Source organism: Tupaia chinensis, unplaced genomic scaffold, assembly GCF_000334495.1.
Source record: "Tupaia chinensis unplaced genomic scaffold, TupChi_1.0 Scaffold000238_1, whole genome shotgun sequence".
NCBI classification, from domain to species: domain Eukaryota; kingdom Metazoa; phylum Chordata; class Mammalia; order Scandentia; family Tupaiidae; genus Tupaia; species Tupaia belangeri.
Genome location: NW_006159716.1, coordinates 4,717,461 through 4,731,026, shown reverse-complemented (window position 1 = coordinate 4,731,026; position 13,566 = coordinate 4,717,461). Strand labels below are relative to the sequence as shown.

The 13,566-nt window shown below is 48.7% G+C and overlaps 1 protein-coding gene across 2 annotated transcripts in view; it reads right to left on the bottom strand.

Annotated features, from left to right (window-relative positions):
- Positions 1-9,870, bottom strand: part of MOCS1 (molybdenum cofactor synthesis 1) — a 29,077-nt gene extending 19,207 nt beyond the window's left edge. Inside the window, exons 1-3 of one of the 2 annotated variants that reach the window (XM_006148606.3) lie at positions 9,671-9,870; positions 3,389-3,515; positions 1,811-1,978 (exon numbers count right to left, since the gene is read on the bottom strand). In XM_006148606.3, the coding sequence (XP_006148668.1) occupies positions 1,811-1,978; positions 3,389-3,515; positions 9,671-9,793 (418 nt within the window). In that variant the 5' untranslated portion in view covers positions 9,794-9,870. The remainder of the gene's footprint in view (positions 1-1,810; positions 1,979-3,388; positions 3,516-9,670) is intronic. The other variant, XM_006148607.3, reaches the window with a different exon arrangement.
- Between the last annotated feature and the right edge of the window lie 3,696 nt (positions 9,871-13,566).

Genomic DNA, 13,566 nt, shown 5'->3' with positions numbered 1-13,566 from the left:
CAGGAAGCTGGCCTGCCTCTCAGCCAAGGAGCTGCCCAGATAGCGGCTCAGCTTGCCTGGCCAGCTTGTCCAGCACAGGCATGATGGCAGGATCCTGGGTGAAGGAGCCAGTGGGGACTGGAGGCCGCTGGCCATGGGAAAGTGGGGAGAAGAGGGCTGCCGGGGGTCCTGGGCTGCTTCTGCGCTTGCTCAGCCTTGCCACGTGGCTGGTCAGTCCCACTCCTGCAGCTGCTTCCTCCTGTGGCCTGTCGGCCAGCAGCTCACTCCCCGTTGTGTCCCAGCACAGCACAGGCACGTAAAAAGGCCCTCTGGAGAATGTTTATTGAACCAGTAGAGGCTGATTGCTGAGGGAGATGGGAGAGCCCAGGCGGAGCAGCTGTGAGGGAGGGCGGGCAGGAATCAAGAACTGTGAAACTTATTTTCCTCTGATTTCATCATCTGTAATTACATGAGCAAAGGTCTCTCATGGCCTGATCTCGGGGCTTAGAAGTAGCACATGGCAAGAAGCTCTGCAGGGCAACCTCTTAGAGAGTACCCGCTACATGCTGGGCATTCTACCCCATCTCCTTCCAGGTCAACCCCGCAGAGTAAGTACAAGGAGTCTTCAAAAACTTCGTGGTAAATGTGTGTTAGGAAAAATGGGGGGATTCCCAGATTTTTATGCACCAGAATAAACTTGTAATTCCACTTTTCCAGGAACTTTTCAGAGTCCCCTCATATTATCACTGTTCCAAGGCTGAGTATGAATTTTTAAAGTTGCCCAAAGACCTCCTGCTAGTAAGAGACACAGAGTCAAACAGGGGCATGTCAAACTGCAGAAACTGAGACTTGCCCTATTCGTCCTTCATTCGACAAACATCCATGAGCACAACTGTGTGTCAGGCACAGTTCTAGGGATGGGAACACAGCAGTGAACAGACCTGCCTAGACCCTCCGAGCTCCCATGCTAGTTCATGGAGACAGACAATTTAAAAAACTCCACAACCAAGTAACATGTCAGAATGAGATACATGCTGGGAAGAAAAACAGGTAAGGCACAGGGAATAGAGTGAGGGATGGGGGGTGTGCCACTTTTACTGTGCAAGTCCACACGGTAACTATCTTCACTTTGCCAGCCAGTTTTGCAACCTGGTCTTTGAGGCAACTGTTCAACTCTGAAAAAGCAGCCACAATCGATATGCAAATGAGCGAGTGTGGCTCTGTTCCAATAATTAGGTATCATTTCCATGAGGTAGAAAATGCATTTTAATATTTTCCTCCATCATTTGGAAATATAAAATCTGTTCTCAGCTTCTAAGTCATGCAATACCAGGTGTCAGCCCAGGTTTGCCCCATGTGGCTGAGACTTGCTGACTTGTGGGAGAGAGTGATTGGGTGTATAAGCAGGGAGACACTTTCCTTAGGGAGGTCAAGAGGTCCTCACTGAGCAGAGATCTGCAAGGTTTAAGCAGGGAGCCCTGAGCTGCTGGCACAGGGAGCAGCAAGTGCAAAGGCCCAGCAGCATGACTAGAGAGAAGGGGTGAGGCAGAGGGGCAGGAGGGAGGTCACAGAAGTCAGCAGAAGCCAGGGCACGTAGGCCTGGTGATGGGCAGTCACTGGGATCTGGCATTTAACAGCTTTGTGGCCTTGGGTGAGTTACTGAACCCCTCTGTCTCCTTCTCATGTAAAAATGGCAATGATGACCACTGTCTCAGAGGGAGCTGGAGGGCTAGGTGAGCACACGCTGTAAACACTGCTGCCCGTATTAACAACAGTGGAGCCAGCGGTGCCAGGGGCTGAGGGACGCAGCACAGGCCTCCACCCAACTCACCCACGATGTCCACCACGTCAGGCCGGATGAGCGGCTCCCCACCCGTGAGCCGGATCTTGTCGACACCTTCTTTTACAAAGAGCCGGGCCAGGGTCAGGATCTCCTCAGTGGTCAGCAAGTCAGCCTTGGGCGTCAGTGGGACACCCTCTTCGGGCATGCAGTACTGGCCTGAGGGGAGGAAGAGGGTGTGGAGGTAGGGAATGGGCACGGCTGGCAGGCCCGTGGTGCTCCTCTCCAACTCCCACCAGACCAAAGGTTTTCCTGCCCACTCCCAATCAGTGAGTAGAGACCTCACCAAATCCCAGTACAAACCCAAGGCCAGAGTCTCTCAGGATCTCGCCCTCCTCATCTCTGTTAGCACCCCCTCCTTTCTCATCTAACATCCTTTGGGAGTGGCTGAGGGTGTGCATTAAGGATAATGAAGGAGGCTGAGGGCAGAGCTTGGCTGGAGGGAGAGGGATGCTAAACACTGGCTCCCTCAGCCCAAAGGCAGACAGGTAGGGCCTGCCTAGAAAGGCTGGGGCCCTGGGCCAGTTCCTCTTGGCACCACTCACCCTCCTACATTTCATTAAGTTGTGGCCAATGATCACCTCTCTCTGCATGTGCCAGGGGGTTAACAGGAAGCACTCCCCGCGTAGTCAAAGCTGCTCTCTGAAGCTACAGGTTAGAAATCTGAGGTGCTACTTGATCAGGGTGAGGTGGCGGAATTAGGTCAATGAGCTGTGGTGAGGGAGGGCAGCACCCTGAGCCCTCACTTCCTATAGCACAGTTCTCTTAAGGACTGGTCAAGCTCTGTTAAAGGGTCGTGGAGTCAGACGAATGAATTGGCCCAGAATTTTTCTTTCGAGATTGAAATGAGGTGAGACTATCAGAATGTATCACATATAATGTGTTTTATTCGGTTAAATAGCAACTAAACCCACATATGTGCATTTACTGAGCCATAAAATAGATAGATTTATTATTGTGAGGTACAGAACAAGAAGGGAAAGAAAGGAAAAAAGAGAGGAAGATTTGGGGGAAAGAGATGAAAGGAGGTAGGGGAAAAGGGGGAAAGAAGGGAAGAAAGATCCGACTTTGGAAGTCCGCCCCAGCACTGGCTGCATGTCCAGAGCGCTCCTTGCACAAGACTATGAAATGAGTACTTTGTGTATCAACCTGGCCCTGGCAGGTTTGTTATGGGACTGGAGTGTCACCACAGCTGGCAGTGTAGGCCACAGGCACTGCCCTCTGTTTCACTTGTTTATAATGTCCACCCAGTGCCATATCCTGGACTTTGGGCACTGCAGAGAAATAGGAAGAAAGAGCCCTGAGCAGAAGAGGTCCAGCAGCCAATCTTAATCCTAATCCCAGGGGCGAGTTGTTCTCAAGTCTAATCCCAAGTAGAACTCGGCTTCCACATTCATATAACCCAGTCTTAACACCTAAACCTGTCCGGCCTGGCAAGTAAGAGCAGGTGGGTGGGGAAGGTAGAGAGCAGTCTCAGGAGACTGAGGAGGCTTTCTGGGCATGGGGACATTTCAGAGACAGCTTCAGGACAGGGACAGCAGCCCCGAGAGGGCCGGGAAGGGGACTCACATCGCAGGTTGCACTTCTCGGTGAGGGAGATCCGCAGGTAGCTGTGCTGCCGGCCAAAGCTGTCAGTGAGGAAGGCCGAGAAGGGGGCTGTGTGCTCTTGCAGAAACTGCCTCCGCCTGGACAGTGCCTGCGAAGACAAGCCAGGGAGGAAGGGTGGCCTCTGCCCCCATGCAGGAGACAGGTCTAGGGGAACCAGCTGGGGAGAAGGGAGATTGCCCCAGAGACCAAAGAATCCCTTCCTCACCTGACGTTTGTCCAGCCTATCTCATCTTTCCACACATTTGGGCCCCACAATCCTGAGGGAGCTAGGACGGTCCTCATTTACGGGTTGGGAAACAGGTCTGAAGGGAAGGACCACCCACTAGGCACTCAGCTGGGGTGGGGCCCACTGGCTGGGCAGCAAGGTGGGGGCAAGGACTCTTTCTGTAGTCCTTACATTCAAACTCTACCCAGTACCCGAAGGAAAGATTATGCACGCATTGTCTGGGGCCTAAAGAGAAGAGACTAGGATTGTAATTGCTAGAGGTTCCAAGCCATGTCTAACTCATCTGGAGGAGATAAAGGAGGAACCAGCCTCACTCTGTCCCATGTCTGGTCTAGTCTGATCTATCCCCTCATCGCTCTCTCTTCTAGAGCATAGCCCTGGTCCTGACAGATGCTGATGAGATAATTGCTCCATCAAAGTAACATTTACCAAAGTTTTCAAAGAATGTTCTTTGCTCGATTCCCACACCCACCTAGTAAGGGATTATTATAACTAAGGCTTGGATGGGGTCCAGGAACGCCCTTAGTAGAACCAGGATTCAAATCTAAGTCTCCTGATTCTAAGTTCTAAATTGTTTCCTTTACACAAGGAGAGCCCAAGAAAAGAAGGTAGGATGCTGACTAGGTTGGAGAGAAGTCACCTCTCTGGAGCCTTTAGGACAAAGAAATCATGACCTTGGTAGTCATCCAGGAGGGTTGGGGAAGTCCTTCACAGAATTCTCGGGTCCTGTTTTCCCAGTCGTATAATAAGAATACAGTTAGGAGCTAAGGTTGTCCTCCCATGGGCAAAGGCAGGAGTGAGCTCAAAAGCTGGTAGGTGAACACCTAGAACAGAAGGCTCAGGCCCTCCAGAGGTCCAGGGAACTCTGCCTATACCCAGGTGGGAGAAACATCTCTTCCTGAAGTTCCTCAGCCTAGGCTGCATGTCAGAACCATCTGGGAAGCTTTAAGGTAAAATATTCCAAACCAACCAAATCCAGATCTCTGGAGCTGTTGTGTTTTCAGTCTTTCCAGGTGATTTCTATGTGCAACAAGGGTCAAGGGCCACTGACTGACCCAAAAATAGAAGCAACATGGTGAGTGTGTGTGTGTGTGTGTGGGGGGAATGGTGGTTTCCCATGATTTTCCTGGGTTAAATCAAACATTCCTCACTCTACCCTCCCAAGACCAGTTTCTCCCCTCCTCAGAGGACCTGTGCTTGCAGGCCCATGGGCGTAGGCAGCAGGCACTTCTCTAAATTGCAGAGTGCTCTAATCCTCCCTCCCTGTGGGAGGTGAAGAAAACTCTCTGGTAGCCTTGGCAGGTAGGGCAGGGGACCTCATAATCGAGAATCCTACCTGCGACCAGAGCCCAGGAGATGACATACCTGGGAACCTGGGTTCACAGGAATCTACACCCTCTTTCCTATCCACAGCTATCTGCAATTCTGTCCTTTGTTAGTCACTTTAGACTGGACTTCTTCACTTGCCAAGAAGCCTCCCTCACCTATTCTTAAGATACTGTGAGGAGGGGATGCCAGAGGAGGGAGGAGCCAAATTAAATCCAGGAATTGGGGTCAGGTGACAGGACCAAGAAGCGTGACTCAGCAGAAAGCCAGCGCACGCAATGAGGTGGAGCAACTGGAATGGGGTCAAGCCCTAGTTCTGTCCCCTGGAGGGGCTGACCAGATTTCACTTCCAAGAACTCCAGCAACCTTATCCAGACCCCTTCAGACTGCACCACCAGCCCAGCCTCCGAAACACACACACCCCTCACCCGGACAGCCATGCAAACTCATCACTTGGATCTTAACAAGCCTCATTCCTGCCTCTTCTCTCCTCTAACGCTGCGTGTCCTACTTTCATTTTTTCCACTGTTCTTCCTTTCCCTTAAATGACCTGAAGGAAAAAAATATATACGTACCAATAGAACTCAGGATTCAGAGGGAATGATAGGACAGATAATCAGCAATTTTGCTCGCCCAGGAAGGGCTGGCATGTCAGGGGTAGCGGAGGCCCTGAGCTGCTCGTGTTCTCAGGGCCAGGCTGGGATGGGATGTTTCCTCTCTGTGGCAAGCCCTCCTGCCTGCCTGGTACCCTCCAGACACCTGGTACGGTGTCTGGCACAGTACATGGGTACCAAGTGTGGCACCACTGTGTCGGTGAACAAAGAAGCCCATCCCAAAACTAAAGAGAAAGGTGTCTAGTCACATTGAGTAGTCACTTCCAGGCTGGTCTCTACTGTGTAAAGGTTTAACCCAGTGCACAGTGGTTTTCAACCCAGTCAGCACTGCCAAGTCACCTAAAGAGTTTCTATGAAGTCCTGAGGACAGAGTCCCTCCCCAGAGACTGATTCATTGAATCAGCTTTCTCCTGTGCAGCCAGGGGTGAGAACGCTGGCCTAGTAATACCCACTATCGGGTGCTGTTTTAACCTTGGGGTAGTTGCTGTGGTTCTGAGCACAGCCTTTGGACTAGGTAAACTTGGATTAAAAACCTGGCTCTAGCTACTGAGCAAATTGGCTAAAATTTCTAAACCTCAGTTTCCTCATCTATAAAATAGGGATAACCCTGACACAATTGGAGGAGTTTCTGGCATACAGTGGGTATTCAATAAGTAATTCTGTTATGTTCGTGTCATTCTTATGTGTAGTCATTCATTTGACAAATATTCATGGAGGAGTTGTGTCAACTTTCTAGTCCTGAAAGAGCCTAACCTACCAGTAGCAGAAGAAGGTGCAAGGCTGGAGCTTTTGGTCCTGCTGCGCATCACCCAGACAGGACAAGCAGAGCTGGGCTTTCCCAGGACCACCAGTACTAGGGCTAGTACTCAGGCACTAAGCAGCTTGCCACATGCTACCGGTTATCTCTTGTCTATCTGGTAGATTGGGGTGAAGGGGTTGGGGGAGGGTGGGACAAAGGAGTTAGGTGAGGACACCTGTCCTTGGAGTGCCTTCCCCTAGTAGGTAGTAACTATCCTTGGGCATTTGATTTGAATGGAAAAGGCCAGGCCCCAACTAGTTCGAAAGTGTAGACAGAATAGCAAGGTTATTCAGGAGAAAAAGAGGACATTCCAAACTCAGATGTCGGTGGCCTTGATTTACTTGCTATTGGAATAGTGTAGACCAAGGGCCCCTCACAATTATTCTCTATTAAATTAGAGGACCCAGCAAAGTGCCCAGTTTCAGGCCTGGTTCTCTGTCTTTCTCTCCTGATCCCTCCTCTAAGTGTCAAGTCTTCATTCCTATGGCTCTTGGCAAGGATAGTCGTCCTCACTGAAACATTGATTTTGAGGAGGAAGGCAAACTGGAAGTCAAAATGACACCCTGAAATGCCTCCTTTCCCTCACTCCTCCACACTAAACCTTGCTGTCTTCCATCTTATTCCATACCTACTTCCTTCCTGCATCACCCCCTTGCAGTAGTTTTTCTTTCTGGTCCCCTGAATCTTTCCCAGATCACTCTCTCCCCTACTCTGGCCACAGGCAGCAGGCCCAGGGCCTCATGCCAGCCCCTCATTGTCTCAACAGTGCCTGCACAGACCCTAACAGGGAGAAAGAGGGCCATTCTGCTCTCAGGCTAGGCTAAACCTGCAGAGAAGGTTGTGTGAGCCACACCAGCCAAAATGGCAGGTCACTGTGTCTCCTTGATCCGCCTCTTCGCTGCTCACTATGTTTGTCCCCTTTTCACCTGCAGAAACTGCTCAACCTGTCCTTGGAACCAATGCAAGGCCCTCTTTCCTCTGTCTTTATAGACAACTCCCACTTACACCTCGGATCTTCATCTCACACCACACTCTGACACACACACACTGCCCAGTGTCTGTCCAAGGTCCTATCTCAAACCAGTCTACCAGTCTCCCTGTAGGGGAAGGGGGAGAGGGACCTATAGGAAGGAAAGTGAGGACAGGGGTTCTAGATACTCCCTCCCTAGCTCCTGCCAACTGGCAGGCTCTGTGAATGAGCAGACTCATCATACCTCTGAGATTCTGTTAAAGACATTTTTGTAGGGGCCGGCAGGTGGTATAGTAGTTAGGGTGCTGAACTCTCATGTGGCCAGCCATGGTTCAAGTCCAAGACCTGCAAGCTTGCCTTCTCACTTTCCCTTTCTCTCTCTCTCTCTCTGGTCAAAGTAAAAAATAACAATAACAAATAATTCTTAAAAGTATGTATATATCTTTTAAAAAGGCATATTTCTGTGGCCTCCCCCACTGCATAAAGGACGACTGGCCCAACCCTCTGGTTTTATAGATGAAGCCAGAGAAGTGACAGCCCAGGCACCAGGTGAAACTAGCAGCAGAGCAACAGTGAAAACATGGGGCTCCCTGCCCAGTGCTCCACTCTTCCACGTGTTCCTTGCTAATTGGGTTGTAACTGCCCAAGGTATTTGACTCCACTACCTGCACAGCTCTGGTAAGCACTGTGGATAAGTCAGAGGAATACTCTGCCTTCAGGAGTTCCCAGTCGACTGAGGAAGGCCCTATCAAAGATGTCCAAAATGGAATGTCTGAGATCCAATAGTTGACACAACGGCCATCCTGCATGTCCAGATGGGAGGAGACTAAGGGCACCCCATGTGTCAATGACAGCAAGGATAATAACCACAATATTTACATGACAGTACTCGCATGTGCCAGGTTTTGTTCTAAGCCTAAATGAACTCTCTGCATCTTTCTGACATTCTCTAAAGTAGACACTATGATTCCCACTTTACATAGGAGAAAACAGAGGAGCTGAGAGGCAAAAAGGATCTGCAGAAACTCAGGCACCTAAGAAAGGGAGGGACCGGGATTCAAACTCGGCCCTAGAGCCCACGTTCTTCCAGTTCCATTGCACCTCCCCTCATAGCAGAAAGTGACCTGGAGCAGCAGTCCCGCTCCGAGCACAGGTGTCAGAGTTCCTGCTAGCTGTAAGGCTCTGTGACTTGTGGGCAGTTAGCTTTCATGAAGCCCCTCATCTGAAAATACAGACTTCACTCACTTCCCGTGACATACCGTGAGGACTAACTGAAACCATAAAGTTACTTGGTATGGGACCTCTTATGAAACATACCCCCCAAATTGGGGTGGGGGCAGGGAGTGATGGAGAAATGTTCCTTTTCTGGCATTCTTTAAAAATCTGTCATCTTTGTTTTTCCTATCTTTTCTTCGATGGAGGTCAGAGTTTGAGGTTATGAAAAATACTTCCCAACAACTGGCCTGCTTAGCTGAGGCTCCCAGAAAACCTCAGAATTGGGGAGAGCAGAGTAGGCAGAAGCCATGACCCTCGTTGAGCAATATGGGGGAAGGGGGCAGTAATCTAATAAATTCCAGATTGAGAAACCTCCTCCTGGAAGAAAAGAATGGCTTGATAGGTTCTGGAAAAGAGATGTATCTCCCTTCAAATGATTTTCAAACCATACGAGAAAAAGAATGACAAACTGAAAACGTGTTAAAACCTGAAATAGTTCAAGTGGCACTGTCAAGGACTGAGGGATCTGACCTCACACCCTGAAGAGAGGCAGGAATCCAAGAGTTCAGGTCCTGCTCTAGGAAGAGCCTGAACCCTCCCGAGGGAAACAGAGATGTGACAGAGTCAGCAAAAGACGGGTCACAGAGCCCTGTGACTCCCAAGTGACAACTGACTTTGGCAGTGCCACGGTGACATTCTGTCAGTGTCACACGATGAAGTAGGTGTCACAGAGACACGAGGTCACCCACAGACACCTCCACTGAGGGGGTAGGGAGAGACTGAAGGGTACTAATACAACACTTCAGTGGACCCAAAGCCTCCGCCCTCATTTCTGGACAACGCTCCGACCTGGAAGGGTAGGCATGGCTGGGGGACAGAGGTTTTGAAGCCAGACGCTAAGAGTCCCTCGCGCGGGCCACCTGGTGAGACTGGGCAATCCGAACGAACATCACTCCACCCCGCACTGAGGACTCGGGAGTCCCTCCCGGAACTGGTCCTGTCCCCCAGAGCTGCTTCCCGGGGTAGGGACAGTGTGCCCGGCCGGCCCACAAGAGAAGGTGTAGATGCAGGCAGGCGGGCGGGGTGGGCTCACCTCCGCGGCAGGTTGCGAGGGCTCCCCGGGGCGGGGCTGCGTCACTGGAGCCCCTGAGCTGCAGCTCCGAGAGCTGGACCTCAAGAGCCGCCGCAGCATCCGGGACACTGACCGCGCCGCCATGAAGCTTGTGCAGGGGGAGCCTCGGCCGGGTAACCCGCCCGCTTCAGGAGCGCACTAGCCTGGGACTCGCTGCTCCGGGTCATTCTGGCAGGGGCGGGGCGAGGGCGGGGCCCGCACAGCCAATCGGTGAGGGCGCCGCGCCGCGCGGCCTCCTGGGAGCTGTAGTCCCCTCCCTCCACTCTTTTTTCTGGGCGGGGTAAGAGTTCTAAGCAAAAGCCTGAACTCCAGAGAGCGTGGCCTCTTTTCTCCAGGCTACTCTGGCTGCTCTGGGCCTGGACTTAGGTCAGGGGTGACCGGTACAAAGCGTTGTAGACTGGGACTAGAGCCATGCGAACAAGGCACTGCCTTGGGTGCCAAATTAAAGGGAAAGCCAAGAAAACTCGACTACTAATGAGTATTTTAATGTAATATTTCAAAAAACCAAACCACTGCAAAAATTCCATGAAATATCAATATTTTAAGTAAAAAAAAAAGTCAATCCTGAACTTGGACGACTCACCTCACACACTCAACACTTGTATGGACCTTTGTAGGATAATCATCTCCTTTTTTCAAGATGTATGGCTTCAATTGTCCCCCCAAAGGAACATTACCAACCATAGCCTTTCCATTAAAAAAAGTGGTATAAATGGAAGAAGTCAAAGAATGAGTGGATATTATTTTCGGAGTCCTTCCTACATACCGAACACCATGCATCATTAAATATGTCTTGTATTGAACAGAATGTGAGTGTGTGTGTGTTTGTGTGTATTTAAAGGCAAGTATGCTCAGCAGATAGAGTGGAAGAGAAAACACACCCTCTTAAGGGGTGATCATGCCACAACACTTTTTCTTCTGTCTTCCCATCCTATCAGGATTTGGGGCACACATGTCTGATATGTTTTGCAAGTCACTGGTCTGGCATATGGGATCCAGCTCCTATGCCCAGGGCTTAGTCATTATGCTACAGGGCAGGGCTTAGAATTTTCACTTTGCAACCAAGGAAATTGAGGCTTTAGAGAGGATAGGTAATTTCTCAAGGTCATAAAAGCCCATAGGGAGCAAAACTGGTTTTCAAACGAAGAACATTTTGATTACCACAGTTGTATAGTCAATATTCAGTATGTGTTGGGAATAGTGGAGAACCTCTTTCTCTAAAAAAAAAAAAAAAAGAGCAGTAAACTAAGATTTAGGGTGTTAATGCATTTATGTACTAAGAATCACTTTGTTTAAACCAGCCTGCCTATTCGTTGTATCTAAAACTCTATTGCTGTGGAATTGCCAAAATCAAGCACTAACTGAAATAGATTCGCTGCCAAGTGTATATTAGGAAGTGTGGAAAGTTTAATCATTTCAACTGTTCCTGTAATTATTCATTCTCGCTCTCTTTCTTTCTGACCTTGTTACAAGTGCTTCCCTTCAGGATCCTCTTCACCCTACTCTGAGGATGAGGAAGGAGTTTGACCTCTACCAGTTGCCTTGATGTCATCACCCAATGTCCTTACCTATACTTTCTAGGTGGATCTGGCCAATAAGAGGCATGGGCAGAAGATTCAAGAGCAGGAAAAGAAAGAAGTTGGAGTATTTCATCTTCCTGGTCCCCCCCTGCTTTGCTCTAGTGCTGGAAATACATGTACCCTTCTACAACTATGACTGACATAGGAGTCACCTGCCATTATTCCAACTCTCACTGGGACTGGTAATATTGTTTCTAACCCTGATCTCTTCAGACTAGAGTGGGATTGACTTTCCTCTGTTGATGACCATTAAATGTCCCAGCATCCCTATGGCTCCTTTAACTTGCCCACATCTCAAATATGATCACTTCTGTAAAATGTTTCTTCAAAAATTCCAGCTGAGCATACCATCTATTGCTTGCTGGTTCCTTGACTGATACAGCATTCAGGAATTTCTGTTTTCTTCGTCTTTTCTTTTGTTTTTTATGGAGAGGTTTTTGCTATAGGGTATGTGCGCTCACTAGAAAGACAGAGAGAGACAGAGAGATGGAAAGTGAAAAATCACCCCCCAGGGGGGATGGCCATGCCCCAATCCCTTCTCCTCCATTCCTGGGCATGCATGCACATGCGCCTGGCATGAGTTTAAGCCACTGGGCCCGGTACTCAAACTGTGGTTAACTACATGAGATTTCAACAACATAGCCATTATGCCAACTGCTGGTCCCAGGAGTTTCTGTTTTCTATAGTACACTTTGTTAATAGTGGAAACTATAACATCAATACGGTTTATTAATTTATATGCCTCTATACTATAATCTCTTTGAGGGCCGGTACTAAATATTAGTCTTCTGTAATCATAGCACCTAATGTGGTGTTTGATGTACAGAAGTCTCCTGATAACTGTGCATTAAATGGTAGACTCCATACCCTTGACTTGCCTTTCCAGTGAGGTGACTATGTGAGTCAGGATGGAATGGATTGCGCTGCTATAACAAACAGCCCCAACATTTCAATGGTTGAAAATCAAAATGTTAATTTTCTCACTTGTGCTACATGTCCATTGAGAGTTACATGGATCCATTGTTTCCCATCAATGTTGTTTGCACTCCCGGCTGATGAAACAGATAATATTCACATAGGGTATTAGTGGTTACCAAACTGGGGGCAGGGGGAGTGCCGTAAAGAGGAAATTGATTGTTAGAGTTTCTTCCTGGAAGTGCCACACGTTACTCTGCTCAAAGCTAGTCCCATGGCTGCATCTAATTTCAAAGAGAGGAGAGGCTTAGTATTCCTCCAAAGAATGAAAGCAGATATTGGTGGACGGTAAAATAACCTTAACACAAGAACAAACTTCTCATTCTTTTTTTTTTTTTTTGAAGAGGTTTTTGCTATAGGGCGCATGCACTCGCCAGAAAGATAGAGAGAGACAGAGAGACAGAAAGTGAGAAATCACCCCCTGAGGGGGGTAGCCATGCTGCAATCCCTTCTCGTTTCTCCTCTCAGAATCTTGGGCACGCATGCCCACACGCCCAGCATGAGTTTAAGACACCAGGTCCAGGACTTGAACCGCGGTTGACTACATGGGAGTTCAGCGACATAGCCATTACACTAACTGCTGGTCCCAAACTTCTCATTCTTTAATGCATCATCAACATGTTTCCATTCTCTTGGACAACTCTTCCAGTAATTCATTCCTGCCATTCCCATTGCATACTAAAATCAACCATCACAGCCTTAGGCCTGTCAGCAATAGTCCTGGAGCTATGAAGTACTGATGCTCCTGTTTTTTTGTGTAGAGTCTGTCATCAACGAAATTAAAATGAGGATTTGTAATGCCTCTTTAATTCGGTGGTTCTCAAAATGTAGATTTCTGAGATCAACATTATTCATAATAATGCTAAGACATTATTTGTCTTTTCCGCTCTCATGCTCCTTTGACCGTAGAGAGGAATTTTTGACGGGCTACACAAGTGTGATTTCACAACAGACTAAAATGCAGAAGCAAATCAGATAAGAGAATCCAGCCACCTTCTACTAAACCAGACTGAAAGAAATTTGCAAAACTGAACACACTACCACTTTCTCATTTTTTTTGTTCTACTATAATTAAAAATAAGTATAATTGTGTTCGCTCTGTGACCTAGTGTTTAAAAGAGCTAGATTCCACATGGCTGATCTCACAATTTGAAATCCAGTCCCAGTGGCACAAAAAACACACTGGGCATGTGTGTGCGTGTGCTCCAAATCCTGACAAGTTGGAGAAATGGAATAGAAGGGATGTTTCCATGACCTTGTCCCCTTGTGAGGTAGTGTCTCCCTCTTCCTCTTTGTCTCTTT